The sequence below is a fragment of the Suhomyces tanzawaensis genome, assembly GCF_001661415.1.
Source record: "Suhomyces tanzawaensis NRRL Y-17324 unplaced genomic scaffold CANTAscaffold_9, whole genome shotgun sequence".
Taxonomy (NCBI): domain Eukaryota; kingdom Fungi; phylum Ascomycota; class Pichiomycetes; order Serinales; family Debaryomycetaceae; genus Suhomyces; species Suhomyces tanzawaensis.
This window is the reverse complement of record NW_017963644.1, coordinates 11,706-38,137: the sequence shown is the minus strand read 5'-3', so window position 1 is coordinate 38,137 and position 26,432 is coordinate 11,706. Positions and strand designations below refer to the sequence as shown.

At 47.5% G+C, this 26,432-nt stretch overlaps 14 protein-coding genes across 14 annotated transcripts in view; 7 read left to right on the top strand and 7 right to left on the bottom strand.

Annotated features, from left to right (window-relative positions):
• Window positions 1-22: 22 nt before the first annotated feature.
• Window positions 23-1,822, top strand: BZZ1 (Bzz1p; the record flags this gene model as incomplete). Its single annotated transcript, XM_020211937.1, has 1 exon — window positions 23-1,822. One exon carries the CDS (start codon window positions 23-25, stop codon window positions 1,820-1,822), a length of 1,800 nt encoding a protein of 599 aa, XP_020061867.1.
• A 1,095-nt stretch (window positions 1,823-2,917) lies between these two features.
• On the top strand, window positions 2,918-4,123 carry CDC11 (septin; the record flags this gene model as incomplete). Its single annotated transcript, XM_020210694.1, has 1 exon — window positions 2,918-4,123. The coding sequence occupies one exon, from the start codon at window positions 2,918-2,920 to the stop codon at window positions 4,121-4,123; it is 1,206 nt and encodes a 401-aa protein (XP_020061866.1).
• A 278-nt stretch (window positions 4,124-4,401) lies between these two features.
• Window positions 4,402-5,343, bottom strand: CANTADRAFT_57724 (coatomer subunit epsilon; the record flags this gene model as incomplete). Its single annotated transcript, XM_020210729.1, has 1 exon — window positions 4,402-5,343. The coding sequence occupies one exon, from the start codon at window positions 5,341-5,343 to the stop codon at window positions 4,402-4,404; it is 942 nt and encodes a 313-aa protein (XP_020061865.1).
• An 869-nt stretch (window positions 5,344-6,212) lies between these two features.
• CANTADRAFT_41609 (PUP1 family protein) lies at window positions 6,213-6,989 on the bottom strand (the record flags this gene model as incomplete). Its single annotated transcript, XM_020208872.2, has 1 exon — window positions 6,213-6,989. A coding segment is annotated over one exon (777 nt), but the record flags the coding sequence as incomplete, so codon positions are not given.
• Window positions 6,990-7,685: 696 nt separating this feature from the next.
• THS1 (threonine--tRNA ligase) lies at window positions 7,686-9,896 on the bottom strand (the record flags this gene model as incomplete). Its single annotated transcript, XM_020207033.1, has 1 exon — window positions 7,686-9,896. The coding sequence occupies one exon, from the start codon at window positions 9,894-9,896 to the stop codon at window positions 7,686-7,688; it is 2,211 nt and encodes a 736-aa protein (XP_020061863.1).
• Window positions 9,897-10,500: 604 nt separating this feature from the next.
• On the top strand, window positions 10,501-11,154 carry CANTADRAFT_8339 (uncharacterized protein; the record flags this gene model as incomplete). The annotated part of the gene is made up of 1 exon (XM_020211281.1): window positions 10,501-11,154. One exon carries the CDS (start codon window positions 10,501-10,503, stop codon window positions 11,152-11,154), a length of 654 nt encoding a protein of 217 aa, XP_020061862.1.
• A 1,147-nt stretch (window positions 11,155-12,301) lies between these two features.
• CANTADRAFT_57404 (mitochondrial 54S ribosomal protein uL14m) lies at window positions 12,302-12,700 on the bottom strand (the record flags this gene model as incomplete). The annotated part of the gene is made up of 1 exon (XM_020210689.1): window positions 12,302-12,700. One exon carries the CDS (start codon window positions 12,698-12,700, stop codon window positions 12,302-12,304), a length of 399 nt encoding a protein of 132 aa, XP_020061861.1.
• Window positions 12,701-12,950: 250 nt separating this feature from the next.
• CANTADRAFT_8337 (YigZ family protein) lies at window positions 12,951-13,439 on the top strand (the record flags this gene model as incomplete). The annotated part of the gene is made up of 1 exon (XM_020211280.1): window positions 12,951-13,439. One exon carries the CDS (start codon window positions 12,951-12,953, stop codon window positions 13,437-13,439), a length of 489 nt encoding a protein of 162 aa, XP_020061860.1.
• Window positions 13,440-14,462: 1,023 nt separating this feature from the next.
• On the top strand, window positions 14,463-14,969 carry CANTADRAFT_33238 (uncharacterized protein; the record flags this gene model as incomplete). Its single annotated transcript, XM_020208502.1, has 1 exon — window positions 14,463-14,969. A coding segment is annotated over one exon (507 nt), but the record flags the coding sequence as incomplete, so codon positions are not given.
• A 1,026-nt stretch (window positions 14,970-15,995) lies between these two features.
• Window positions 15,996-16,694, bottom strand: CANTADRAFT_57329 (uncharacterized protein; the record flags this gene model as incomplete). Its single annotated transcript, XM_020210681.1, has 1 exon — window positions 15,996-16,694. One exon carries the CDS (start codon window positions 16,692-16,694, stop codon window positions 15,996-15,998), a length of 699 nt encoding a protein of 232 aa, XP_020061858.1.
• Window positions 16,695-18,415: 1,721 nt separating this feature from the next.
• CANTADRAFT_38510 (uncharacterized protein) lies at window positions 18,416-19,453 on the bottom strand (the record flags this gene model as incomplete). The annotated part of the gene is made up of 2 exons (XM_020208758.1): window positions 18,416-19,190; window positions 19,284-19,453. Coding segments are annotated over 2 exons (945 nt in total), but the record flags the coding sequence as incomplete, so codon positions are not given.
• Window positions 19,454-21,678: 2,225 nt separating this feature from the next.
• Window positions 21,679-22,440, bottom strand: CANTADRAFT_92325 (uncharacterized protein; the record flags this gene model as incomplete). Its single annotated transcript, XM_020211936.1, has 1 exon — window positions 21,679-22,440. One exon carries the CDS (start codon window positions 22,438-22,440, stop codon window positions 21,679-21,681), a length of 762 nt encoding a protein of 253 aa, XP_020061856.1.
• A 1,329-nt stretch (window positions 22,441-23,769) lies between these two features.
• Window positions 23,770-25,398, top strand: CANTADRAFT_57416 (karyopherin alpha; the record flags this gene model as incomplete). Its single annotated transcript, XM_020210691.1, has 1 exon — window positions 23,770-25,398. The coding sequence occupies one exon, from the start codon at window positions 23,770-23,772 to the stop codon at window positions 25,396-25,398; it is 1,629 nt and encodes a 542-aa protein (XP_020061855.1).
• Window positions 25,399-26,226: 828 nt separating this feature from the next.
• The window catches only part of PGA14 (Pga14p), a gene marked incomplete at both ends in the record, with an annotated part of 591 nt that continues 385 nt past the window's right edge, over window positions 26,227-26,432 (top strand). The window contains one exon of the mRNA XM_020211279.1: window positions 26,227-26,405. Within this exon, the coding sequence (XP_020061854.1) occupies window positions 26,227-26,405 (179 nt within the window). The remainder of the gene's footprint in view (window positions 26,406-26,432) is intronic.

The window sequence follows — 26,432 nt, the reverse complement described above, 5'->3', positions numbered from 1 at the left end:
TCTTCCTCGCCCCCACACCACAATGGCGGAGATATCGATAGGAAACGACCTCAAGGACTCGTTCAAACCAACTTCCAAATGGATCAACAACGGCATCAATTGGCTCTCGGACGTGGAGGAGTTCTACCGGGAAAGAGCCGCCATTGAAAAGGAGTACTCCACCAAGCTCAAGGAATTGTGCAAGCGCCACTTCGACAAGAAGGCCAAGGTATCGGCACTGGTATCAGTGGGAGACAACCCCCAGGTTACGCCGGGGTCGCTTGAATCCGCCTCGTTGGTGCTCTGGACAGATGTGTTGACCCAGACCGAAGCCATTGCCGAGGAAAAGAACAATTTCCACCGGGAACTCAACTCCAAGGTGGGCGACAACTTGGTGCTATTGAAGTCCAAGACGACGCAGATCGCTAAGCAGATCGAGAGAATCAACGAGCATTTGGTGTCCGAGAAAGACAAGAGCGAAGAGGAAGTCAACAAGGCCAAAAAGGCCTACGACTCGCTCTGTCAGGTGACGGAAGGTGTACGTGAAAAGACAGAGAAGTCGGCTAGCGAAAAGTACCAGAGACGGTTGGACGAGAAGACGGTAGACATGAACAACGGTAAAAACGACTACCTCATCAAAATCAACATTGCCAACAGATTGAAAGACAAATACTACTATCAAGATGTGCCTGAATTGTTGGACTATTTCCAGGAACTCAATGAGAACAGAGTGGGCTTGGTCAATAAGATCTTGAAGAACGCAGGAATCATCGAGCGTAACTCCAACGATAAGTGCAAGGAAAAGCTACACTTGATCGACGGCACCATTAACCAAAACGAACCAAAGTTGGACACTGCGATGTACATCAAGCACAACATCGTGGACTGGAAGGAGCCATCCGATTTCTATTTCATCCCCAGTTCGATTTGGCACGACGACGAAGCATTGGTGGTGAAGGAGCCGGAGTTGACCACATTAAAAAAGAGATTGAACGAAAGATCAATCGAGTACAATAAGGTGGAAGAGAGATGCTTGGACACGAAGCAAAAATTAGAAGAAGCTACTCTCGCTAGAAAGCTGGACCCATCTGAGTTGACCTTGAAGTTCGACGGCAAGCTCCTGACTTCCCTCAGCATTTTGCACACCTTCATGAAACAAGACGGTGAAAGAGTGAGAAATGAGGTGGAGATTGAAGTTATTCAGAACTTTGCTGGTGATAAGGACTTGTCCTACTACGAAGAAGCTAGGGCAAAGAAATCTACATTCGGATTTTTAAGAAGCAAAAGCAAGAAGGGAAAGCCCACTGGTAACGGAGAAAGCGATTCCCAGTCCATTCATACTGTGAAATCTGCCAACAGCCACACACCAGGTATGTTTAGTCTTCGAAAGAAGGCACACTCCATTCTTTCTGGCCACTCAACAGATGGAGGTGATACAGCCAAGGCTTTGTATGAATATTCTGCTACTGGAGACGACGAGGTGTCAATTAGTGCTGGAGATCAGCTCTTGGTGACGGGCGAAGACGATGGCTCGGGCTGGACCAAGGTTCGTTTGGGCGATGGCTCGGAGGGATTGGTTCCCTCAACATATATAGAAATCACCAGGACTGGTTCAGGGGATAAAAAGAAGGGCCCCTCTGTGGCCCCTAAGAGAGGAGCCAAGAGGGTACAGTACGTGGAGGCGTTGTACGACTACCAGGCCGACGGAGACGATGAGATCACCATCAGTGCGGGCGACAGAATAGTGTTGATCCAGGACGACACCGACGGAAGCGGGTGGACCGAGGGAGAGTTGAATGGCCAAAGGGGCATGTTCCCAACCAGCTACGTCAAGAAGGTGTAGAAGGAAACATACATACTCAATTCTTAGAAGCGTAAAAAGAATGTATAACGAATAGACATGCTGATAATATGAGTGTAGACGCAGGGCAACTGATTCATTAGTTTTGGAAGAGTTGATAATTTCAGAAAAGAAGTTGTGTGTACTTTTCAACCGACAGCAAGAACAGAGAGTATGGATGCAGAAAGAAAACCAGCCACTTGAATGTTGAATTTTTCCAGATCTTCTTTGAGAAGAAGTATACTTGAAATTAATTCAAAAATGAACATACAAAAGAATTAATTGGCGTAGTTTGTCAAAAATGACTTAGCGCAAACAATAATTTGTTTCTGCTCATGAATCAGAATGAATTCTTCAATGCACATTAATTGACTTCAGCTGTTTGTAGCATAGTAAAAACTGAAGAACTCAAAGAAGAGGTATGTTAGTTACTTAGTAGAATTTCATGTTACTCGCTTGGAAACGTAAATAAACTTCTAGTAGTTTCTTGCCTAAATATATACTTCTGGCACCCTATCAAGACTCCTATTCCATCCTCAGATGGGTGACACCATTGGCACCAAATTAGCTAATTAATCGTCCTCGCTAAATCTGAAAATCTGGAATCTAGTACCATCTTCAAATGCTAGACACGAAGCAGGCTTGGGGCGTACTGGCACAGATTGGGTCGAGACATGGGCCCGTACTGCACATGGTCCAGATCAACATAGACGACACGTCAAAACCACGCCAAAAGCACGCCAAAATTGCACCAAATTTGCGCCAAAAACCTTTAATGCCCTGGCCCAAAGTACAGCCATACTCCTTGAGCCCCCTGTGTTCTCTGACCATGGCATTTGCAACTTTATCCCATCTGTGTAAATGAATCCCACGCCAACCTGCAAACCACTAGACGGTCGTCAGCTGATTTGCAGGTTACCCGCGAGACGTGTTTTGAAAAAATCGCCAGTATCAAAACACACACTTTACCACTTACCCTCCCGTCAAGTCTACCTCCACACCACCACCCAATTGGTACCGCGGCCCGTGCACATCGTTCCCTGCCCCTAATTGGAATCCCCACCCAAAAAACCCGTTTTCTTCACACAATCTGGCACCATGTCCTCCTACAGCTACTCAGTGGACAATAACGCCTCGTCAGCAGCATTGCGCAAGCGCAAGACCCTTAAGAAGTCCATCAACTTCTCGATCATGATCATCGGAGAAAGTGGGTCTGGAAGATCCACCTTGATAAATACCCTCTGTGGAGGCAACTCGATTGTCCCCACGTCGCTGACCATCAACCAAGACCCATTCACTAAGAAATTGACGTTGAGACACGAAAACGTGGAGTTGGAAGACAACGAGGGCCACAAGATCTCGTTGAACATCATCGACACCCCCAACTTCGCCAACCTGATCAACTGCGACGAGGACTTCAAGATCATCGTCGACTTCATAAGACACCAGTACGACGAGGTGTTGTTGGAGGAGTCGCGTGTCAAGCGTAACCCCAGGTTCAAGGACGGCAGAATCCACGTGTTGATCTACATGATAAACCCTACAGGACACGGGTTATCCGAGATTGACGTCAAGTTCATGCAGCACGTCAACAACTTGGTGAATATCATCCCCGTGATCGCCAAAGCAGACTCGTTGACCGCCAAGGAGTTGCAGTTGAACAAACAGTTGATCTTGGAGGATCTCAGCAACTACGGGATCAACTACTACAAATTCAACGAATATGAATACGAGCAAGACTACATTGACGATGAGATCATCGAGTACAACAAGTACTTGAACTCGTTGGTTCCCTTTGCCATTATCGGAGCCAACGACTACCAAGAAAACCCCAACGAAGACGAAGACTTGTTGAAGTTGAGAGTTTTGAACCCCATAAACACCAAGCCCATCAATGTGGAAAACCCCGAGGTCAACGACTTCACCATCTTGAAAAACGTGTTGTTAATCACCCACTTGAACGAGTTCAAAGAATTGACCCACGACTTGATCTACGAAAACTATAGAACCGAAGCATTGTCTGGAAAGCAATTCCAGTACAGTGCAGGCAAGGATGGCGAAAAGGTCGAGGTTACAAAGGGAGATGCTCCTGACGAAGAATCCAGTTACTTGATGAAGGAAGAACAGATCAAACTTGAGGAAGAGAGATTGAGGAAGTTCGAAGAAAGAGTCCACCAGGATTTGATCAACAAGAGAAAGGAGTTATTGGAGAGAGAAAACGAATTGAAGGAGATCGAAAAGAGATTGCTTGCTGAAGGGTTGAAGTTGAACGAGGACGGCGAGGTGGTAAAGATCGAGGAATAGGTTATTGGTTAGTTAACTTGGATGTCTGTGGACATCGGCATTTGCATCTGTAATACTCCAATATCTCGTTCAGAGTGTCTGCCAGGGGCTTGAAGAACTCAGTCAAAACTCGTGATGATGTATTCGCGTATTCTCTACACCTCGACCCGAGGCTTTTTTATACTTATATATCGTTAATTTGTTTATTTCTTGTACTGGCTAGGCACCAGCCTTGTAAATATCACCCAAGCAGGCCTTGCGGAATACCTCGAGCCCTCAATTATTTGTTTCTTCACTGTTTAGGCAGCGGCCTTGTATTTTTGAACCACTTCGTCGAACTTGGCGTTGATTTCCTTCAAGTCGATCAAAACGGGGTGGTCCGATTGGACTTCTTTCAACTCAGCCAACAACTGGGGCACATTGGCGCCGTGGTTGGTGAGATAGTCGTAGGTGATTTTGTTGGCAATGAGGTCAGCGTTGGGCTTTGGACTCAACTCCACGATTTGGTCCAACAATTCCTGGGCCTCGGGGTAGTGCTTTAACTGTATGGTCAACACGAACAACACCGACAATACCTTGAACTTGCCTTGAGGATCTTCGTTGTAGTCGGACGACAACAACTCGTCGTAGAAGTAGTAGGCGTTGCTTATGTTGTCGGACTCGCCCTTGATGGAGAGCAACCACGACTCCAAGACCTGGTAGATGATGCTGTCTCTGGTGGAGTCGGGGAACTGTTCGAAGGTGGCAAAGATCTTGTTTGCGGCCGTGAAGTTGCCTTGGCTCAAATGCAATTGGATCAACACCAAGAACACCTCCAACTCGTTGTACTTTCTGGAGCCTTGGGTTTGGGTGTATGCGGTCAAGAACTTGATGGCCTCGTCGACGTCCTTATGGAACTTGACCAAGTAGATGGCTGTCAAAACTGCCTGGAGTTCGAACTTGGCCTGCTTGACGTCGTCGAAGTAGGTGGAGTCGTCGGTTCCAAACGACTTCAAGTCGTCCCAAGCACTCAACAACTGGAACAACTCTTCGTTGTCTGGGAATTGGCTCTTTCCGTGCTCGATCAACTGGGAGGCATCCTGTTCCAAGGCCACGGTGGATCTGATTTGGTACTCCAAAACCTTCAACTGGTGTTCGGGAGAAAAGTGGCTCAACGCGTAGGCCTTGACCTTCTGGTGCTGGTTGGTGAAGAACTGGTTGCGGATGTTGTACAACTCGCCGGAGTCACTGAAGGCGTCCATTTTGGTTGTGGAGGATGTAACGTCCATTTGTTGATAAGTGGTACGTGTGATGTCGCGCGCGACACGGTGTATGGTAGCGCGGGCCATAGAGTAGCATTTTGAAATGAGGTCAGTTAGATGGAATTAGCTACTTATAGCTGCTAATGGTTGTTTTTGGGATGAAGTATAAATTCAATTGGATTTACAGGCTCACGGTGGTGTAAATTTTGTTGGGGTTTTCTGTATTCAGCGATGATCGTGCAAATAGTAAAAGATAGATTGAAAGTAGAATGGGACTAAATCTGGGTTATCACATTGAATTAATAGTGCTACAGGTTTATCTTTTGAAGTATAAAAGTCTCCATATATGGATTTTTGTAATTATCCTTGTTTTGTACTTCCCGTGTAATTGAAAGTTCCCATGGTGTTACTTTGTCTATTGACTTAGTGACATATTTACGATAATATTCTAACGCCATTTCTTGTGTCTATTCTAATAGTCTGATTATTAGGATGGGTGGGTGTCGGTTCTTGGACCTAACACTAATTGTATCAGTGATTTTTAGTATTCCCAAAATAAATTCGCAGTAGATATTCTAGGAGTTCATTCGTTATAATATTCACGGTGATTATTAGTCTTTCTGTCCGAAAGAGTACTCAATTTGTCTTGAACTTGAATGAACTGTAGATTTTTATACATATGTATTCGTTCCAATACGGTAGCTGCGCTGCTCATTCGATAGCAGTACATACTCCCCCGATACAAGTATCTCGTAGAATTGTCATATAGATTATGGATATATCAGACTTCTCGCAAGTATATGATTTATTAACGCCGTGTTTATGCACTGAAACACGATCAAAGTCACCCCACCGTTTTGGTCCTCAACTCAGTTCTTGGACCTGCCACGAATGGCATCCCAGGCAGACTTTGGAGCATCTGAGGCCTCCAGGGCCTCCAGCTCGTCACCCAAGAGCACGTCGCTGGACTCTTGTTGGTCATTAACGGGCCTGCTGGTCTGGGGCTCCGTTTCAAAGCCATTGGCCCGGCGGACTTGGTCCCAGTGAGATTCGCCTGCTGGTCCCTTTGGCTCGGGTGCGTTCTTGGGAGGATGGAACCGAATCTCGTGCAAGGTTTGCTTGGTCACGGTTCGTGGGTCGGGAATGAGGAAGCTGGGGTCCTGGGCAGTCTTGCGGAAATACACGTAGAACATGCCTGCTTGGTGGTAGTCCATGGCCTTCCACAAGTCAGCCTGGCGCTGGTTGGGGCCGTCCTCCAACGCAGCAATCTGACGGGTGAACTTGTACTTGGCAGTCTGCTGGTTGACCACCATCAATGAGGTAAGTCCAAGCATGAACGAGAGGAACGGCTTGTGAAGACGAGGCCTCAATGGTGACAATTTGGCGGCATTGGCCGCTGGAATTGGCTGGATGTTGCGTGATTTGGCGTAGAGGGTGGGCGCCAACAGGGCTATCACTGAGGACCCGAGCCCAAAGAGCGTGGAGGTGGTCAAGGTGGAGAAGAGGTCGTTTGCAATCTGTTCACGGTCGGAAGGCTGGAGGCGCTGGTCGGCCTCGTAGAACTTGACACTGGCGTCGAATTGGGCGGGACTGAGCTTCTCCAACAAGGGGTTCTCGTTGGAGGGAGTTTGGGAGCTGGGAGACGAGGACATGGTGGTGGTGCCTCTGGAGTGGTGGTGAATATGGTGGAAATTGTGAAACTGCGCGAGATTGCGATGGTTGCTGCGCGGTAGCGAGGGCTAGGGAGAGACTGAGGAAAAATAGCGATGCTCGCACGGGAATCGGCTGCGAAACGGCTCGGCCAGGGAGAGCTGGCGGCAAATAGTGCGAGTATACCACGCAACACCGTCATGGCCGCGAGAGCTTCTACCGCCACCGCCACCGCCACCGCCACCACCGGTAAATATGCTTTAACGCCTCAATCTTTCAGTTTCAACTATCTTTGATGTAGCTACCTCGTTATCTCAACCTTTCATGTAAAGTAACAGATTAAATGAATAGCTATTGCATTGAAAATGACGGACTACTCTTTGTTTTAGACTTAGTATACTTTGTTATTCCAGCTCAGTATGGGACTTTTGAAATATCCTTACTTCAGTGCTCCGAGACCATGTTTCTCTACACTCCGTTCGGGTTTCTGATTACCTCACTTCACTCTCTGAGAACACGCCTGTCTTCGATTTTTCACTGATTGAGCTTCCACTCTTGATCTCCAGATTGCTCACTTTGAACCGCTAAAAAGGTCATCTCATCACTTCATCTCCTAACAATACAACCACGTCACTACTTTCAAACACCCTTATCTACACTCGGTTCGGACTTCTAAATTACACTATACACACCTAGACCAACTTGTTGTCTCTTCTCTTTTCGTCTCTCAACTTGACCAATTGCTCAACCACGTCGTCGAACTTGACCATGGCGTTCTTACCTTGGTCCTCTGGAATGTCTCTGTTTCTGACATTGACACTGTTGGACTCTTCTTCTTCAGCACCAACAATGAAAATGAAGTTGTACTTGTAAAGTTGACCGGTTCTAACCTTCTTGGGCAAGGTGTTACCGGAGACATCCACGTCGGCGTAGAAGAAGTGATCGTCGTTCAACTTCTTCTGGAGCTTCTGGGCGTAGTCGTAGTACTTTGGACCAACTGGCACAATCAAAATCTGTCTAGGAGACAACCAGAAGGGCCACTTACCCTTGAAGTGCTCGGTCAAAATGGCGGTCATTCTTTCCACAGATCCCAAGATGGCTCTGTGGATCATCACAGGTCTGCCCACGGCATTACCCTTGTCGTTGGTCTCGGCCTTGTATTCCAACTCGAAACGGTTTGGCAATTGGAAATCCAACTGGATGGTAGCACATTGGAACCATCTGTTCAATGCATCACTGATCTTGATATCGATCTTGGGGCCGTAGAAGGCACCGTCGGCTGGGTTCAACTCCCAGTTGCCCTTACCCAAGAAGGTGTTCAAGGCACTTTCTAACTTGGCTTCAGCGTTGTTCCAAGTTTCCAAGTCTCCGACGTATTTTTCAGGTCTGGTGGACAACTCCATCTTGAATTCGAATCCGAAAACACCGTACACCTTCTGCAAGAAGTCAAACACACCAGCAATTTCGGTTTCGATCTGGTCGGCAGTACAGAAAATGTGGGCATCATCTTGTTGGAAACGACGGACTCTGGTCAATCCGGATAAAGCACCAGAGAACTCGTTTCTGTGGATGACACCAAAGTCGGCAACACGCCATGGCAATTCACGGTAGGATCTTTCTCTGGACTTGAAGAGCAAACAGTGGCCAGGACAGTTCATTGGCTTGAGACCAAAAGTCTCCTTTTCGACCTCGAATGCGAACATGTTTTCCTTGTAGTTGCCCCAGTGACCAGAGGTTTCCCATAACTTGGAGTTGTACATGTTTGGAGTGATGACTTCGTCGTAGCCTCTTCTTCTGTATTCGGTTCTCAACATTTCACACAAGGTGTTGTAGATTCTGGTACCGTGAGGCAACCAGAAGGCAGAACCAGGAGACAACTCGTTGAACACGAACAACTCCTGCTCCTTACCAATCTTTCTGTGGTCTCTTTCGGCGGCTTCAGCCAAGAACTTCAAGTGGTCAGTCATCAACTTCTTGTCTGGGAAGGAGATACCGTAGACTCTTTGCAAGGAGTCGTTGGTGGCATCACCCAAGAAATATGACGAGGAGTTCTTCAACACCTTGAAAGCCTTGATTCTGCCGGAGTGTGGGATATGAGGACCGACACACAAGTCGATCAATGGGCCACATCTGTACACGGTGGTGGAGGTTCCGTCAGGGATCTTGTCGCTGATGAACTGGACCTTGTACTTGTTGTAGTGGAACATCTTCAACAAGTTTTCTTTGGAAAGCTCCAATCTCTCGAACTTCTGCTTTTCCTTGATGGCCTTGGTGGCCACCTGTTCCAAGTTAGCAAAGTCGGCCTGGGAAACCGCGGTTTCACCGTAGTTGATGGACATGTCGTAAAAGAAACCGTCGTCGGTGGGGGGACCGTGCGACAAGTGGCATCCGTAGTGACATTCACAAGCCTCACCCAAGATATGGGCGGACGAGTGCCAGAACACCGCCTTACCCTCAGGATGGTCGAAGTCAAGGAACTCCAAGTTGGCGTCGCCCTCGAAAGGTCTGGTCAAGTCCCACAACTGGCCATCGATCTTGGAAATCACTTGTCTCTCGGCAAACGACTTGCCAATGCCAGTAGCGATGTCCATGGGTGAGGTCTTGTAGGCAGTGGCTTCCTTGGTAGAGCCGTCCTTCAAGGTGATGGTGATGGGCTTGCGTTCTCTGGACGCGATGTCAGCGTCGTAGAGGGCCTTGAACTCGTCGAACATCTTAATACGGTGGTCGAGGAACGCTGGCTGGGGGTCCAAGTACAATGGGTTCTTGGCTTGGGAGGCAGCCTTCTTGTCCTTTCTGGACTTGCCCTCGGACTTTGGCTGGTTTTGCTGGGCCTTTTGCTGGGGCTTGTCGTCCTTGACGGACAAGGCTTCCACCTTTTCGTTGATCGCTTCCACTGCTGCCATGGTTGGACCGTAGGATGGGGGTATGGGGTGGAGAATAGTGATCTGGTGTATCGGTTTAAAAAAATTTCGGACACGGTGACTCAGTTAGTGCTGAGAGGTACGCTGGGGGCCCAGGATTACGCGGGCTGCGAGACGATAGTGCGGTATGAGACACATAGGACATGATAGTTGTAGAGAAGAGTAATAGTCGTAGCGAATTGAGAGTAGTGCAATGGTAGAATTGGGAATAGTAGTAGGGCGGTGGTGCAAAGACTGCCATAACTATTAGTAGTGGTGCTGGTCCACGAGAATTAAATTACACTAACCAGCGAAGTATCCCTCGCTGGTGCACCAAATTACACGCCAAAAATTAGTGATAGCCGGTACGCCATAAAATTCAGTACTATTCGGCTGGTCCACAATACTACGCCATAAAAACACAGTAATACTCCCATTGGCCCTCAAAATCCTTCCTGCAATATTAGTCCAGGTAATACTCTCGCTTAGCCACGATACTACGCCATAACAATTAGCGATACACCGGCTAGTGCACCAAATTATAGTCAGACCGGCTCACTACAATTAACAATTAACTTACGCCACAACAGTCTCTATCACTCCCGCCATGCTCACGCCACCCACTTCCGGCACCACCACTGACTTTCCCGTGCTGGAGGTGCCCGTGCTGCTCCAAATCAAACAATTGCACCAGTTGATGGAAGACCACCACGCGCTTATCGACCAGCGCCTAGAGGCCTTGCAGGCGCTAGGCGCCAGAATGGAGTCGTTGCGCCCTTCCACCGTCCTGGAAGATGCCCTGCCGCTCGGAATGGCCCACTACAAGTTGACAGACTTCTTGGTCAAGCTAGAACGCCAGTTGGAGCCGCCCAAGCCTCCACCCCACGATGCCTACTCGGCATCGCCCCACGACTTGAAGCGCAACAGGAGGAGAAACAACGGCTCTGCGGCCAACGACAGTTTCCGCTACGACCACAGCCCCTACCAGCACACCGAGCGGGACCAATCCATCAACAACACCTACGAGTCTCTTACCTCGGATCGCGACGCTAGCACTCCTGGCGAGGCGGTGGCGTTGTTGCAGACGTACTTGGACTCGATCTTGAACATCATAAAGCCCAATCTCAAGAACAACTTCTGTGAGGTGGTGGAGGCTACTGGCGAGTTGGTGGCTGCGACGCCCATGAACACCGTGAACGAGAATAACATGAACGAGTTGATTTCGCTGATCGAGAGCACGATCGGGGCATTCACCATCTAGAATTGGTCATAGGATACTATTAGTGCTATCTAAGTCGATTGAGCCTTTACTAGGGTCGATTGGGACATTAGTTTCTTTACACCCCAGTACGACTGAGTGACCATATTAACCGAAAACACTTTTGGGCCTCTAGTGCCGGATGTGCACGATTGGGCCGGTGTCAGACGAGTACGGTGTGCTTTGACTATTTTAATCCCGAAGTACGATTACCATCGTTCGATTGAGTATTTCTAGCACGAGCGTACAATTGTGCTTTGCTAATTAGGATCAGATTGTGCCTTGCCATCTAGGTCCAGCCATACTATTGGGCCTTACTATAACGAAACCCGATTGAGCCTTCTTTTTCACGAGAAAATGATGGAAGCTTTACTATCTAGGGTAAAACGTGCCTCGCCTTACCATAATCATACGTACGATTGAGACTGCTATCTGCACACGAGAGCTGGTTAGCATGGATCTAAGTTCGGACAATCGAGTCCTATCTATTTCAGGCGATTTGTCTACAATTGCTAGCTGTGCTACAATTTGGTATTTCACAGTTATTACTAGAAACCGGATACTAATACTTTGTGGTTTGCTGTGATTGGGTATCCGTATGCTGAGGACCCTCTGGTGACTAACACCACGGACCATAGAAGAAGTGGCGAATTATGAAGTGATAAAGTAGAGTGGATCTAGTGGGTGGAATTACCTCAGAAGACCGAGAGGTGCAATGAGTAGTGTGTCGTATGGATCCTTGGGTCTGGGTGGACTACTGATGCCATATGTGGAATGAGTACATTCTTCGACATCAAATCCACTATTATTATTGCAGATGCCCATCACTATTTGATACATCTGAGCAGCCATAACATATCTACAGCTACCTGGCAATGGAGTGCAGCAACTCGCTGATTGTCCAAGCGTTCTGTGATGAGGAGAGCAGACTCTCGAGGAACACTCCACCCGAGGAACACTCCACCTGAGGTGAGCACTCCCAGAACCCACTTCAGTGCACCAGAACCTCTGATAGTAATATCTATCCGTATCCTCAGGTTCAGCAAATTCGACTTCCTTCCCTCTCTACACTCCTTCTCTTAGATATTTATTATGTACAAGTATGCAAGCTAGCTAGTCTAGCAATACAGCCAGTTCTCACCGTAGACCCCTAAAACGTCTTTGGGGCCAACGACACGATCTTGTTGAACTCCAACTCTCTCAACTCCTTGGCCACAACCGAGGACACTCTGGTTCCCAAGGGATCGCCACTCTTGTTGACTAACACGCAGGCATTGTCATCAAATCTGACCACCGAGCCGTCAGGTCTTCTGAAAGGCGCTCTTGTCCTCACCACAATGGCACGGCATATATCTCTTCTCTTAACACGGTTGTTGGAGGCCTGGCCAGTGATTTCTGTCTGTAAAGGTCTGGCTTTCTTGACGACGACGGTGATTTCGTCACCGACTTTGGCGAAGTTTCTGGGCCCGTGGCGCAACACCTTGATGCACTCCACCACCTGGGCGCCAGAGTTGTCGATCACGTTCAACAAGGTCTTCAAGTAAATCATGGTGGATGGTGTTGGTGGTGGATGTGAAATTTTTCATTTTGGCCTGGCCTGGGTGCAGGACACAATCTGGCTGCGGTTCCAGTGAGCATCTGGTGGTGGCAGCATGGAGGCACCAACACTCAGTAGCGAGCGGCGTAGTGCCCAGAGTGACTCCAGTACTAGCTCCCGGCGTGACCCAGCACCACTCTCTAGGACTACCCTCCAGTAGCACTCCCAGCGCGAGCCAGCACCACCCAGCACCATCCTCAGCATGACCCTCGCTATGCTTCGCACCACCACGCGCCAGCTCCCACCACGGAGTCTCACCACCCACCACTTCTCCCGCCACCTCTCCCAGTGGCACGAGTCCGACATCACCACCGACCGCAAGTCCCGCTTCCAGGCACGCCATGTGCCGTTGGCGCTGGCAGCAGAGATTCCCGCCATTCTAGCCACGTTCTTGAAACTCCACAAGAGTGCCTCCAAAGCGTCCCACCCGCACATCATCGCCTGGAGAACCGCCACCAGTACTGGCACCAGCACCTACACCAACGTCCAGCAGGGCTACCACGACAACGGCGAAAAAGGTGCCGGGATCAAGCTCCTTGACCAGGTGTTGGTGCGCCATGGCGTGTATAATGTGTTGGTGATAGTGACGCGGTGGTACGGCGGCAGTCCGCTAGGGGGACTGCGGTTCCGCCACATTGTAGGGGTGGCCAGCGAGAGTCTCCGCAAGGGAGGGTATCTAGGCGGGAAATAAAGTGGATAGAGTGGCTGGCCTTTGCAGTAATTTCTAGGTGAGGTCTCCCAATAATTATTTCCTGACTACAACGAAGTGATTCTGGCGAGGAAGAGGATTCCAGAGTGCTTGGCCACTCAAAATATTCATATTGTCTGGCCATTTACAAAGATAGCGTGTGTGCCCTTGACAGAAGGTCTTGCTATTTCGGGCCGTTCTCCTCGATTATTTCCTGGCCATGAAGAAATTCTGGCGTTCTAAAGTGTTCTAAGTGACATGCGGGACTTAAAAGGTGGTAATGGATTATCTGAGCCATTGAGCAATATCCAATGTTTTCGCTGTTCTCGGTAAGCTATCACCAAATCATATTACAATTATTGCCTGCCACACCCACAGAAATATTTCTAGTGATTTCCAGACCCCGTTGTTGGAGTGTAAAATCACAGACGTGGGCAAGTAACACCTTGTCATTGGGCTAATTCGGTATTGCAGTCTGTTGGTTTCAGCCTTCCTAACCCAGAATGGGCACTCATCTACTCAAAAAGAACCTTCTCAAAAGAATTCAGATAATTTGTGGGATTAGAGGCAAACAACTTCTGGTATTACAGGCACTTCAACAGCAGCAATGGGTCTGAAGATTGACTGCTCTGAAAAATGACTGTGCCCGCTGCTCATTTACGCTGGAACTAGTCTTTTACACTGAGTAGTGAATCAACGACTGATCCTTGCATTCCAACGCTCAATCTTCTCACAAATCTCGATGACACCCATTGAAATGGATAGACATCCAGTAACAAGGCACTACCACTACACACAGACCTAGAAATATTCAATACCAAGAGTGCTCTAGCATCCACAGTTGCCGTTCCACGACCTCATTGGTAGCCTCCTGCTCTACCTACCAATTTTGCAATCGGACCCTGCCTGTACGCAGTCCCCAATTCTCGAACATTTGATCTGCCCCACCATCCTATACTTCACCAATCCATGCCCTCCTCGTTCAACAGAACACTCAGCATCGCCTTCCTCGGCGTGCTTGCGCTGGGATGGTGGCAGACCATGACGCTCGAGTTGCCTCCACACTTGGCAAAGGCCGGCAACTTCCAGTTCTTGACCAATGCCAGCTTGACAGTAGCCACCCTCTACTTGATAGTCAACTTGGCCAGCCCCAATGCCAGGGTGCTCACACCCTGGCACCATCTCGTGTCTAACCTCGAGTTCGTGGTCACCACTGCCTACTGGACCATGATTTTGTGCTTCCCTCACCACTTGAACACCGATTCGTTTGAGTTCGATCTTGCCTTGGACCTCAAGATCCACTTGTTGCCGTACGTGTACCTTCTTTTGGACAGAAAGCCCATGGTGTCGTTCGTGCGGTCGGCTGCCCAAAGCGTGGCGTTCATTGGAGTGTACTGGGCAGCCATCGAGCTCCATGTCTACTTGAACCAGGATGGTATCACCCTGTATCCGTACCCACTCTTGAACGGAATTGGGGTATGGGGACGCTTGAAGTGGATGGGGGTGTTCATGGGGCTCTCTGTGGCGAACTACCCGGTGGAAAGAGCGTTGCATGCCATACTTCAGTATGTTCGTGGTGTATAGAGTATAGAGAATATATTAGATTGTTAGATTGTGGTAGAATATTGGGTGATAGAGCTCTGAGAGGACGTTGTCCTCTGGAGAGAGTCTTGGGAAAAGCTGGCTGGGTACTTCAAATGGTCCTGCTTTACCTTAAATGCCGTTAGTTATTGGAACATTGTCTCCAGCGGTTTCTGTAGGTTGACGTTTAGCTAGTGCTATTTATGGTGGTTAATGAGTCTTGTATTGGGATGGGTAGACTAAAACCTTGCTTCGTCTCGTCATTCAACGGGAATTCCATTTTGGAATGAATCTGTTAGATGTTTAAATTGATCATAAATATCTGCCTTACTACCATACTCTATCTGGGGTTGGATCGGTGTATAAATAATAATACTTAATTAATTCTTAGTTGAAAGAGTTAGAGTGGGTTGGAATTTTAATGGTGTCATTATTGAATTAAAGGGTGAGTTCACGGTAGTAAGGGTAATCTTGCATTAGTTTACTTGAACGAGTACGTTGGACCAATAGTGGTATTTCGTTAATTTGACTCAACAAGCGCTTCATGTATCGGTACTTTAGTAGTGATGTAAATTTTGATTGAACAAACACTTTGATATTTCAAGAGTAATTTTTCATAATAATTCAACAGACTCCTACGATGAACAAAGAGAGCATGATTCACCTACTTCCTGTGCCCAAAAATTTGGAGCTACATTAGCCGAATAAAAATAGAACACGTATATGGAGCCAGTTGCTAAATCATCCTACTAGGACCTCTATTTGGCTGTGTAATATATAGGCGGATGTGAAGGGACACGAACATCGAGTGAGAGATGGTAGCCATGGAAATGAGCTGTCTCGCTAGCATATCTACGACTTCCTCTTCCATGTCTTCACTGGAGCCTCTTGTGGTTTCCTCTTCTTTGGAATCTCTATTCCTCTAGTGGTTTCTTCTCTGCTGAGCCCCAGCCTTCTGTTTGGCACCCATCCTTCCCTCTACTGGTTCTTCTTTGCGAAGCGGTCAATGGCCTCGTCTGCCTCCTCAGTCTTGCCCACGATCCAATCATACAACCCTTTGAAAATCAAAAACTGGAGGAACGCAACCCCACCAACCACAATGAACACAAACACCCGTTCGGTTTCGGTCTCCACGTTCATGAACACGTAGGGGTAGGCAGCACCGTTCTCTACGTCAACCAAGACCTTCAAGAGGCCGTAGTAGGCAGAAGATAAGAACACCACCAATCCCAAGGCTGTGGACGTCTTGATGGTCCATCTGGGCATGAACACCAAGTAGTCGATCAACAACGATACCACAGGCATCAAATGGATGGCCAAGTCTACGTGGACGGGAATGTGGAGAATGCCATCTTTGGCCAACAACTCAATGAGAAACAACCGCAATGGCCAGTAAACCATTGCCACGATGCTCTCAAGAGCCAACCCAACTGGGTGGATGGTGTTCTTGAACTGGAACAACGCAGGGGAATGGAACAAGTGGGCAAGAACTCCCACCCCAAACACCACCAACGAGTACACGAGCGACAAATTTGTCAAGAACTGCCAGTTACCAGCCTTGACCAAGTGGTCGGGGAGCTGGGCGTTGATTATGTTCTCATAGAGGCCATAGGAGCCGACAGCAAGCGAGAGGACGTCGATCGCGAGGATAGCCTTGTTTCCGACTACTCTGGACATGTGTGATAGGGACAGTAAGGGTACTAGTAAGACACGGGAAGTGTAGACAATGATAATGGTTCTAGAATGAAGGAGCAGTGCCAATACAGTGCCGTGGTAAGTACTGTGAATAGACTGGTGGTAGGATCAAAGAACGTGTGAAGTACCAGCAACTGGCGTGGAAAGACTGAAATATGTGAAAAGCCTCAATTCGAGGTGAATGAGCTACTTGGAGAAAGGAAAAGAAATAGCCACGAAAGTCTACTGTAGCGAAATGAACGTAGCGCGGATGGCCTGAAGAAGTACTAATTTCCACCGTTCATGTTTCGTGGATGATTTACGGTCGACGAAACGTTTTATCATACATGTAGAGATCGGCACCGGAACATGGAGAGTGCGACGGTGGCCCGAAGTGAGCCAGGTTGCGATCGGTATGACCAGCAAAATACCCCATTATAAGGCAGGCTTATAGTGTGCGATTCGTGGTAATTATGGTCTTGGTGGACTAATGGAGACGAAATAACCGTACTTATCCTCCGTGAATAATCCCAATTAAGCTATATCCATTTTATGCTCCATTTGTATGGATTCAAGAGCATAATTATGTTACTGAGGTGATTGAAAATTTGGTTTAAATATAGTCAAATTATTGTGAAAGAGTACGTATGATTTTTTGGCATTTATACTTTACTGTGAAACATTGCTGGAACAGGTGGAAGTTGCAATTAGTGGGTTAATCCGGACGGAAGAAGTTTTAGGTGCAAATTTGGTTGCTGAGCCATGTTAGACGGCGAATAGTAAAAATAAGCAGTAATTTATACTCTTGGTGACAGAAACTATACGGAGCTCTATAAAAGTGGTGTTTACTGAGCTATTTTATGATTCTACGCTGTCAGGTCTAATTCGAATGTGAGTATTTAGTGGAGGGATTCGATGTTTCTTTCAGTGACATTGTTAGGCCCATGGCATCTGAACAGTTAGCTTAGTTAATACAAGGATATTATATAACACATCCTAATATACATTATTTAATTCTATAACATCTCTGTAGTATAATCGATTTATTGTAATTGGCTTATTGTAGTCGATGTTCAGACATTTACAAAATTAGTTTCACAGATCCCACACGTAATTCTATGAACAGCTTTTTTTGGTGGTAGCGATCCGTATACTGGGGAATTTTTATTCCGTGGTGCAAATAAACTGGCTTAAAGTATATCAAGCCGTGAGATAGCCCAGGAAAGAAGAGTAAATATCAATGCCCTGATATTAACCCGCGATATCATCTGAATGCGTTGCCCCTATGAGGTCACTACAATAATTCTATGCAAAAGGCCGTTAGACCCGATCAAGGAAGATTGTCTATAGAACTGAAGGCTTGGTGGTGGTGGTGGATTTTATGGAACTTTCAGAGAGTAAGAGAATCTATAGAACTCGGAGTAAGAATTTTGTAGAACTCGAAGTAAGGGATTATAGCACCCTGAGATTCTAAGAGCTCAGTGACGAGGGAGACATCTAAAATTTGAACTGACCACAGTGGTAGAACTAATGGCTGTGAGTGACTAGTGATGGAAGAATTTGGCAAACCCGCTGGTACGTGGCTTGGAGGTGGATCGCGAAGTAGACCTTGACGTAGACCGGGAGTTGGACCGTGACGAGGTGTCGGCGGAGGAACGACCACGCTCGTCATCGGGACGACCTCTTTCGAGGGTTCTATCGAGGCTAGCAAGGTTGGTATGAGAGCCTCGTTCCTGGGCCAACGACGAGAGGTTGGTGTAGGAGCTCTGGCGAGAGGTGCTAGGACTGAGAGGGTTCAACTTCAGCATGCGCTTGGACTTTTCCCGAGGCATGATGGTGGTGTCGATGGCCAGAGTGAGGTGGAGGAAGTAGTCCTCCGAGTCGATGGGATGTTCCAAATACTCGACGTGGTGGTATGTGGGCTTGACGATGATGACAGGGACCAAGGCACACTCCAAGAAGTGCTTGGAGATGGAGGCCTTGGACAAGAACGACTTGTGGTAGTCGGGGTTGGCGTGGTGGGTGCCGATGCACATCATCTGGGGGTTGTACTCGTCGATGGCCTTCTTGAGCAACTTCTGGGGCTTACCAATGACCACCTCGAACACGATCTGGACCTTCTTGAAGTGGGTGTTCAACAGCTCGATGCGGTTCAAGGCCTTGTTTGCCTGGATCTTGTCGATTCTGTCGTGATGCTTCTCGTCCAACACCTGGAGCACGATGATGGTATCTCCGTGAATAACCATCTCGTCAAACAACCATTCGATGGCACGGATGGACTCCTGGTCGTTGTTGAACCCCGAAAGGTACGTCTTGTTATTTCTGCGGAACTTGAAGTGCGGATGCTTGACCTTGATGGTAAAGGACCTGCGATGGTCGTCTGTGGAGGTGTCGAACGACACCCCTCGTTCCAACGAGCGGAGCCGCGATAACGGAGGTCTGACCAAGTTGGTGGATGACGACGACCGTGACGAGAGCAAGTTGGGGGTGCTGGAGCCGCTCAATTGCGTCAACTTGGCCTGCAACTGCTCGGACGACGCGGAGCCTGCGACGCCCAAGGTGCCCAAGAGGCCACCATCACCGACAGGCGACATCAATGGGGTGTCTGCGCCGGACTCCGAGTCGTAGTCGTCGTAGTAAAGCCGTCCTAAGAGGTCGGACGAGTTGTTCTCCTGCTTGTATAAGTCCACGGTTTCGGAGCTGGTGCGGTACAACATGGCGTTGAGCTGGGTGTTGTGTTCTGTCTCGGGGTCGTCGATGTCCAGCACCTTCTTGCGAGGCTTCTTGTCGTTGGCAGAGGGGTCGCTGGTGTCACTGGCGTCTTTCTTGGAGTGGGCGTCATTGCCGGAGCCGTCGTGGTCGTCATGGTCGGCTTGCTTCTTCTTGCGCCTGAGCTTGGGCGGCTCGTATCCTACGTTCACGGGATACATCTCTGGGTCAGTTGTGGAGGTGTAGAGCAGCCACCAGTGGTTCCCCAGAATCGTGGTAGTGAGATCAATAGCGGTGGGTTATCGGGTCGTGCGCGGGTTGGCCCAGCCGTACGGGGCGGCTGGGCGCGGTAGTCTAGGGAGGTGGAGGGGGATAGGGTGTGGTCGCTGGGGGCATAGCTACGGTGGTCTATAGTTTTGTGGGTAAATTTGGTGGATTTACGGGAGGCTGGGAGCCTGGGCAATACATCCTTGCTACCATGGTCTGGCTGGGGTGGTAGCGAAGGCTATTCGTTGGTGTGTTCTGGTGACAGCCTGTCGCGAGAATTGCGAGAGTCGCACGGCGCTGCGCGGCGGGGGCGGGCTGGCGGTCTTGGCCGGGATGCCTCTAGCGGGGGCAGTCACTGGGACTACCGAGGCGGGGTGAGGGGCACCACCCGTGGCGTTGAGGAATGGAGAAGGAGATGGGAATACGGTGAGAGGTCCTACGGTGAGAGGTCCTAGGGTGAGAGGTCGTACGGTGAGAGATTGCACCAGATTGGTTCTAGAGATACTATATGAAATTACACTGTAAGATTAACTAGACATTTCGTAGAATGGAAATATTGATGTATCTCTCGATTACTAGGGATAATATCACCATAGATGATATCGTTAGAGGTGAATTTATTAGAGAGGATATCTTGGAGTTATTCTCAAGATGTAACGTTTTTACTGGCTTTTAGGATTTTGTCCAAGTGTCATTGAGTGGCATCAGATGTACCGAAATGATTAATTGCTGATTTGTAGCTTTCATGACTTTGGTATCTGCCCACCATAAACGTATCCATCTTGGCAATGGCATCTTAGAGCAACATAATTTAAGACAAACCCAATCTGTTGACCTATTTTATTGCATCATAATTAAATGCATTACGTTGTCGTACTGGATAGAATCGGGAGTAGCTGGGTTATAACGTTATTCTACAATCCTCCTGGTGAGAATAAACTGCACTAGTGGTACTATCAGTCCCTGCTGTGTTTTATCTGCCAATGGCTGCTTTTTAATTTTCCCCCGGTCTTATTTTCGATTCACAACTAGAGTCCAGCAAAATAATTTTGTTAACTTATCTTTCTCGTTAGGTGCTTGATTTTGTTTTGAAGTAAGGCAGTTATCTGGCCTTTTTGTAAGGATCTTATCCATAAATGTCAAAAATATTGATTTACTGGCATTTTTGTTGTTAGCTTGATTAAAAATGTTTCTCGTATCTTCAACATGTCTTCTTATTCAAATAAGTTATCACACTCCCAATATAATACTCTAGTGTAGGCTCTGAATCCCTAGTTACACACTTGTATTATACTCCTGTTAACAAGAAGTAACATCTGTAGGTATCTGTAAAGTATATTGCCCAGGAGGGTCAAACTGAAGTTGGCTGCGAAATAAGCACGCATGGTTTAATTCAAGCCTATTAGAAGCAAGGGAATCCTACCTTTTTAGAGGCTCATTTCAGTTCTACTTACTGTACCCTTTAAATCTATCAGTTTCTTTCTGCTTCATGTTGGCTTTATCTGCCACCCTGCCGTCTAAATCAAAGATCTAATTTTATCGGACTATTTTGCTATTTAGTGGTACCTTATGTATTACTTTTTCCTCTCTTATAGGGTCAAAATAAACGTCTTCAAGTCTTGTGGTATATGGTGGCCGTAATCGTCATGGCCCAGTCCAAAATAAGAGATCAGTACTAAATGTGCATGCGCCAATAAACATTGATAAGTATGGTATTTTTGACTACACCATTTTATTGTTCAAGCTTGGTCCAGTTATTGTCTTTCTCTTCTATATACATATATGCTGGTAGTTATGCTGAGTGTACTACTGGAACATCTACCTTCATAGACGAACCAATTTTCTTATGCTATGTGATATCACCTTCTATGCTATCCTTTACAAATATCAAATCGTGCTCCTCTCACGATACCAAGGGGTAAAATTGGCTGGCTGGGGCCAAATTCTTCCAGTTCAATTTTTCCCATCGTCTTGAGTATTAGGGTGTTTTGACCCGTGTGTTCTAGACAGACTAGTTTTCCGGATTTTCTTTATCCTCGTACTCCTCGATATACCGTCCATTGTTGACACCGGAGTTGTGTTCGACTATTCCCCAAATCCGGTCCATCTTCAATCCTCCGATGTTGTCCACCACATAGTGTTCTCTCTTGGTGTTGGACTCAGGGTCCACCTCGCACCATGATGCGTATGGCATGAGCACTGAGCGCTTAGGCGCTAATTGCAACAGCCTGTTGTTGGAAACCTGCAAAAGTGTGTTGTAGGTCTTGCCTCCGGTGGAGTTCAATTTCTCCAAAATCAACTTTTCGTCTTGCACCAAATTCTCCAAGGTTTGAGGCTTGTCCTTATCGTACAAACGGAAGATTCTGGTGACATAGTCCTTGGTACGGTACTGGACGTACGCAGCAGGCACTCCGCACGATACCAAAGTGGCCACAGCATAAATATCGTCGAATTGGGCAGACTCGTAGAATAACTTGGCTCCGTAGACCCCCAACACCGCAAAACTCAAGGTGAGACGTTTCAACATGGCCACATACTTGGCTCCTGGTGCCTCGTACAACGAGCTGTAGGAGAGACGGTAGTTGCTGGGCAACGCAGTGGCCCTTATCGAGTTGGGCTTGTGGACGTACACGATGTCGTCGTATAACGTGGGCGACCACGGGTTGTTGTCAGTGACGATTTCGTCGGACTCCACTGTTGCATCGGATGTTCTGAAGTTACCTTTGTGCTGGATACGGACAGGCAACGCTGTGCTGAAGGGACGGATGGCCATGGGAGCTCTGGCCGCTATTGAAGTTCTGAACATGATTTTATAGTAGGCTGGTCTGTGGCGCTGAATTGAAGTAAGGATGTTTTGATTTTAGAGCTCTTTCTGTAGCGGGAGGGTGGAGACTGGTCGTGTAAGTATTCTTGAAGCCAAATACTGTAGTTCAGTAGTAGGTGGTGGAGGTTGATTCTGCGATGGTTTAGTTCCGAGGGCGTGTCAGGTGATGCAATGTATGCAGTCTGCGTATAGGCAGTGACTGGGTAGAAGCGATTACGGTAATTGGCGGTGTGCAGGGACCCGATTGGTTTTGGTATGTTGTGGCACATAGTGAATAAGGGTCTTTCGGTTGTTATGTAATTCGTTGTAGCAGATCTGCTAAATTAATTATACTCTACTACTGGGCTAGAAGGATTGAGGTCATGAAAGTAGTTGGATCATCACGACAGGAAACGTAAAATAGTTCAATATTAGGATTTAACTCGAATTTTCGAGCTCATTTAAAATATGACAGGTGCAAATAGTGCAATCTAAACCCCATTATTGAAATATAATACATGGAGACTTGAACCGGCTGAGACCTCATGTCAAAAAAACTGAGTTTCGTAGAACCGATAATCACAAAAAGCTAGAGAAAGGATCACGGAGAATGGAAATGTCACCAATAATTATTGAAGATGCGGTCATGATTGAACTCGACCTACGACTACTTGCTGACGTTAGATGTTCTGTGTGGCGAAAGTAGCAATGAAAGGGCATTTATTTGCAGAGTCGTACATCTCAGATGCAAAATTACTGTAATCGAGCTATTATTTCTTCCATAATGGTATCCGTCTTTGGATGGAATTAATAAGCCAATTTTGGACTTACAGAGGCGAATTTACAGATATATCCAATGCGAATGAGGTTATGGACTAGGTAGGATAAGAATTCTTCTCAAATAATTCTGGAGCCTAGTCTGTCGCCCAATTATTTGACACACAGTTCAGCCAAGTTGCATTTTCAAACAGCACTCCCGTGTCTGGGTGTAAGGATGCTGCCTTCATAGTGCTACTGTCCCAGAGTATCCCTATTGTTAGTGCACTTTATTTAGTTCTAACGATGCCTTGCAGTTTCTGGAGCTCATTTTTCGGGAATTTCACAGACATGCCCATCATACTCTTCCACACGAGCAGCTGGTGCAAACCACGCGTCCAAATGACAAATAGCCCTCTGAATAAGCCGACCCACATACCAAAATCATGCTCATATAGTTGGTCGTGCGCAACCCGTTTCTGGATCTTTACTACCATCACGATGAACAAAAAATTTAACGATAATATCCCAACTAAACCAGCCATGGACAACGAATCAACTAATAGATTTATCCCAGAGTACCGTCGTACCAACTTCAAGAACAAAGGAAGATTCCAGAGTGATGAATTAAGAAGAAGAAGAGAAAACCACCAGGTGGACTTGAGAAAGCAAAAGAGAGAAGAAGTGTTGTCCAAGAGAAGAAACTTCACCGATAACGCCAACGACAGCGAAGACGAAGACGACGAGTTCGGCCAGCAGAACAATGACGAGAGCCAGTTCTACAGCAAGTTGCAGCAAGACTTACCCAAGATGATTGAACAGATCCAGCAAAACGATTTCGACAGCCAGTTGAATGCCACCGTCAAGTTTAGACAGATCTTGAGTCGTGAACACAACCCGCCAATTGACTTGGTGATCCAGTCGGGGGTGATTCCCACCTTGGTGGAGTACATGAAGGAGTCCCACCCTCAGATGTTACAGTTGGAAGCCGCCTGGGCCTTGACCAACATTGCTTCCGGAAACAGTGACCAAACCAGAGTGGTTGTCGAGGCTAACGCCGTTCCATTATTCGTCGAATTACTCTACTCCAACTCGTTCGAGGTCAAGGAACAAGCCATCTGGGCCTTGGGTAACGTTGCTGGTGACTCGGCCGACTATAGAGACTACGTGTTGGCATGTGGTGCCATGGGCCCCGTGTTGAACTTGTTCAATAGCACCAAGATGTCCTTGATCAGAACCGCCACCTGGACGTTGTCCAACTTGTGCAGAGGTAAGAACCCTCAGCCAGACTGGAACATTGTCCAACAAGCCATCCCAATCCTTGCTAAGTTGATCTATTCCATTGATCCAGAAACCTTGGTTGACGCCTGTTGGGCTGTGTCTTACTTGTCTGACGGCACCAGTCAAGCCATCCAGGCCGTTGTTGATGCTAGAATCCCTGCTCGTCTTGTTGAGTTGTTGGGCCACGACTCCACCTTGGTCCAAACTCCTGCTTTGAGAGCCATTGGTAACATCGTTACCGGTACCGACTTACAAACCCAGCTCGTCATAAATGCGGGTGTCTTGCCTGCTTTGGCCCCATTGTTGCACTCTCCTAAGGAAACCATCCGTAAAGAAACCTGTTGGACCATCTCCAACATCACTGCTGGTAATGTCGACCAAATCCAAGCCGTTATCGATGCCAACTTGATTCCTTTGGTCATTAAGTTGTTAGCCACCGGTGATTACAAGACTAAGAAGGAAGCTTGTTGGGCTATTTCCAACGCCTCTTCGGGAGGATTGGCCAGACCAGAACAAATCCGCTACTTGGTCTCCCAAGGCTGTATCAAGCCATTATGTGACTTGTTGGCTGTCGCAGATACAAAGATCATCGAGGTCACTTTGGACTCTTTGGAAAACATTTTGAACATGGGTGAATTGGACAAGGACGCTCAAGGTAGCTCCATCAATCAAAATGCATTATACATCGAAGAAGCCGGTGGTATGGATAAGATCTTCGAGTGCCAGAGCAACAGCAATGAAAAGATTTACCAGAAGGCCTACAATATCATTGCCAAGTACTTCTCGGAAGACGACGAACAACTCGATGACGATGTCATTGCTCCACAAACTTACGGTGATGCTTACGGATTCGGAGTCAACCCAAGTCAACAACAGAACTTCGACTTCTAATGCTCATAGACCATCAGCCGTCCACCCACCTATTTATACCATGCCAATCTCTAATAAACTAGCCTCTCTTCTCTTATAGTTTATCACGTGTCCGTGGGATACTCACACTCTGCATCTCTCATCATTTCATCTCTAATTCTCCTAACTGGTGGATAATCTCTCATAATATATACTTCATAATATACATCTCTCATACTTTCGTTTTCTTGATTTTTGTCGTTTTCAGACCTTGCATCTCTCATACATCGCTAGCATTAATACATGTGCGTCATGATTAACCATTAGAGGGGCTCATTGGCCGAGATACTTCCTGCAGACAGCTCATAGATAAAGTTTGCTCAATTGGGGTAAAGTGCTGGACAGCATATGGTAACGGCGGGTGTGCATAGGCGTCTCCTCGGGGCTATCTGGATTGGGCACCAGCACCACGGGTATCCTGATGGTAGAGGGGTCCAATGTCCGCATAACAAGGGTGGGAGGTTGCGGCTTACCCGGAGAGCCTATTGAGGATGCATCCACACCGCTTTGGGACACCGACCCGCCAGCATCCGGAGACAAAAGTCGTTTGCGACACTCGGACACTAAGGACCCGGTCATTTTTTCGCCTAACTAGGTAAACCTCCAGGAAAGTTTCATAACACTCCTGCAGACAGTAAGCGCACCAGGCACCATCGCAGAAAAATCACTCACATTGCTCCCCCAAGTACCGAGAATTCCTGCCAATAAAAACAAACAGAGTAATTAGTGATAATTTTCTTGGTAATTCTTCCAGGGAGCTCAGACACTTTTTATATCAGTTTCTTTCACCAGTGAATTAAGATAGACAAGATGAAGTTGAGCAGTGTTGTTGTTGGTATTGCCTCCATGGCTGCCTTAGCTAGTGCAGCTGATGACGCCACCAGAGAAATCGTCACTGTCACCGTCACCGGAACTACCGAAACCCACAAGTACGGTAGATTCGACAAGACCAAGGAGTCTTCCAGCTCCACCTCCACCGGTACCCACAAGTACGGTAGATTCGACAAGACCAAGGA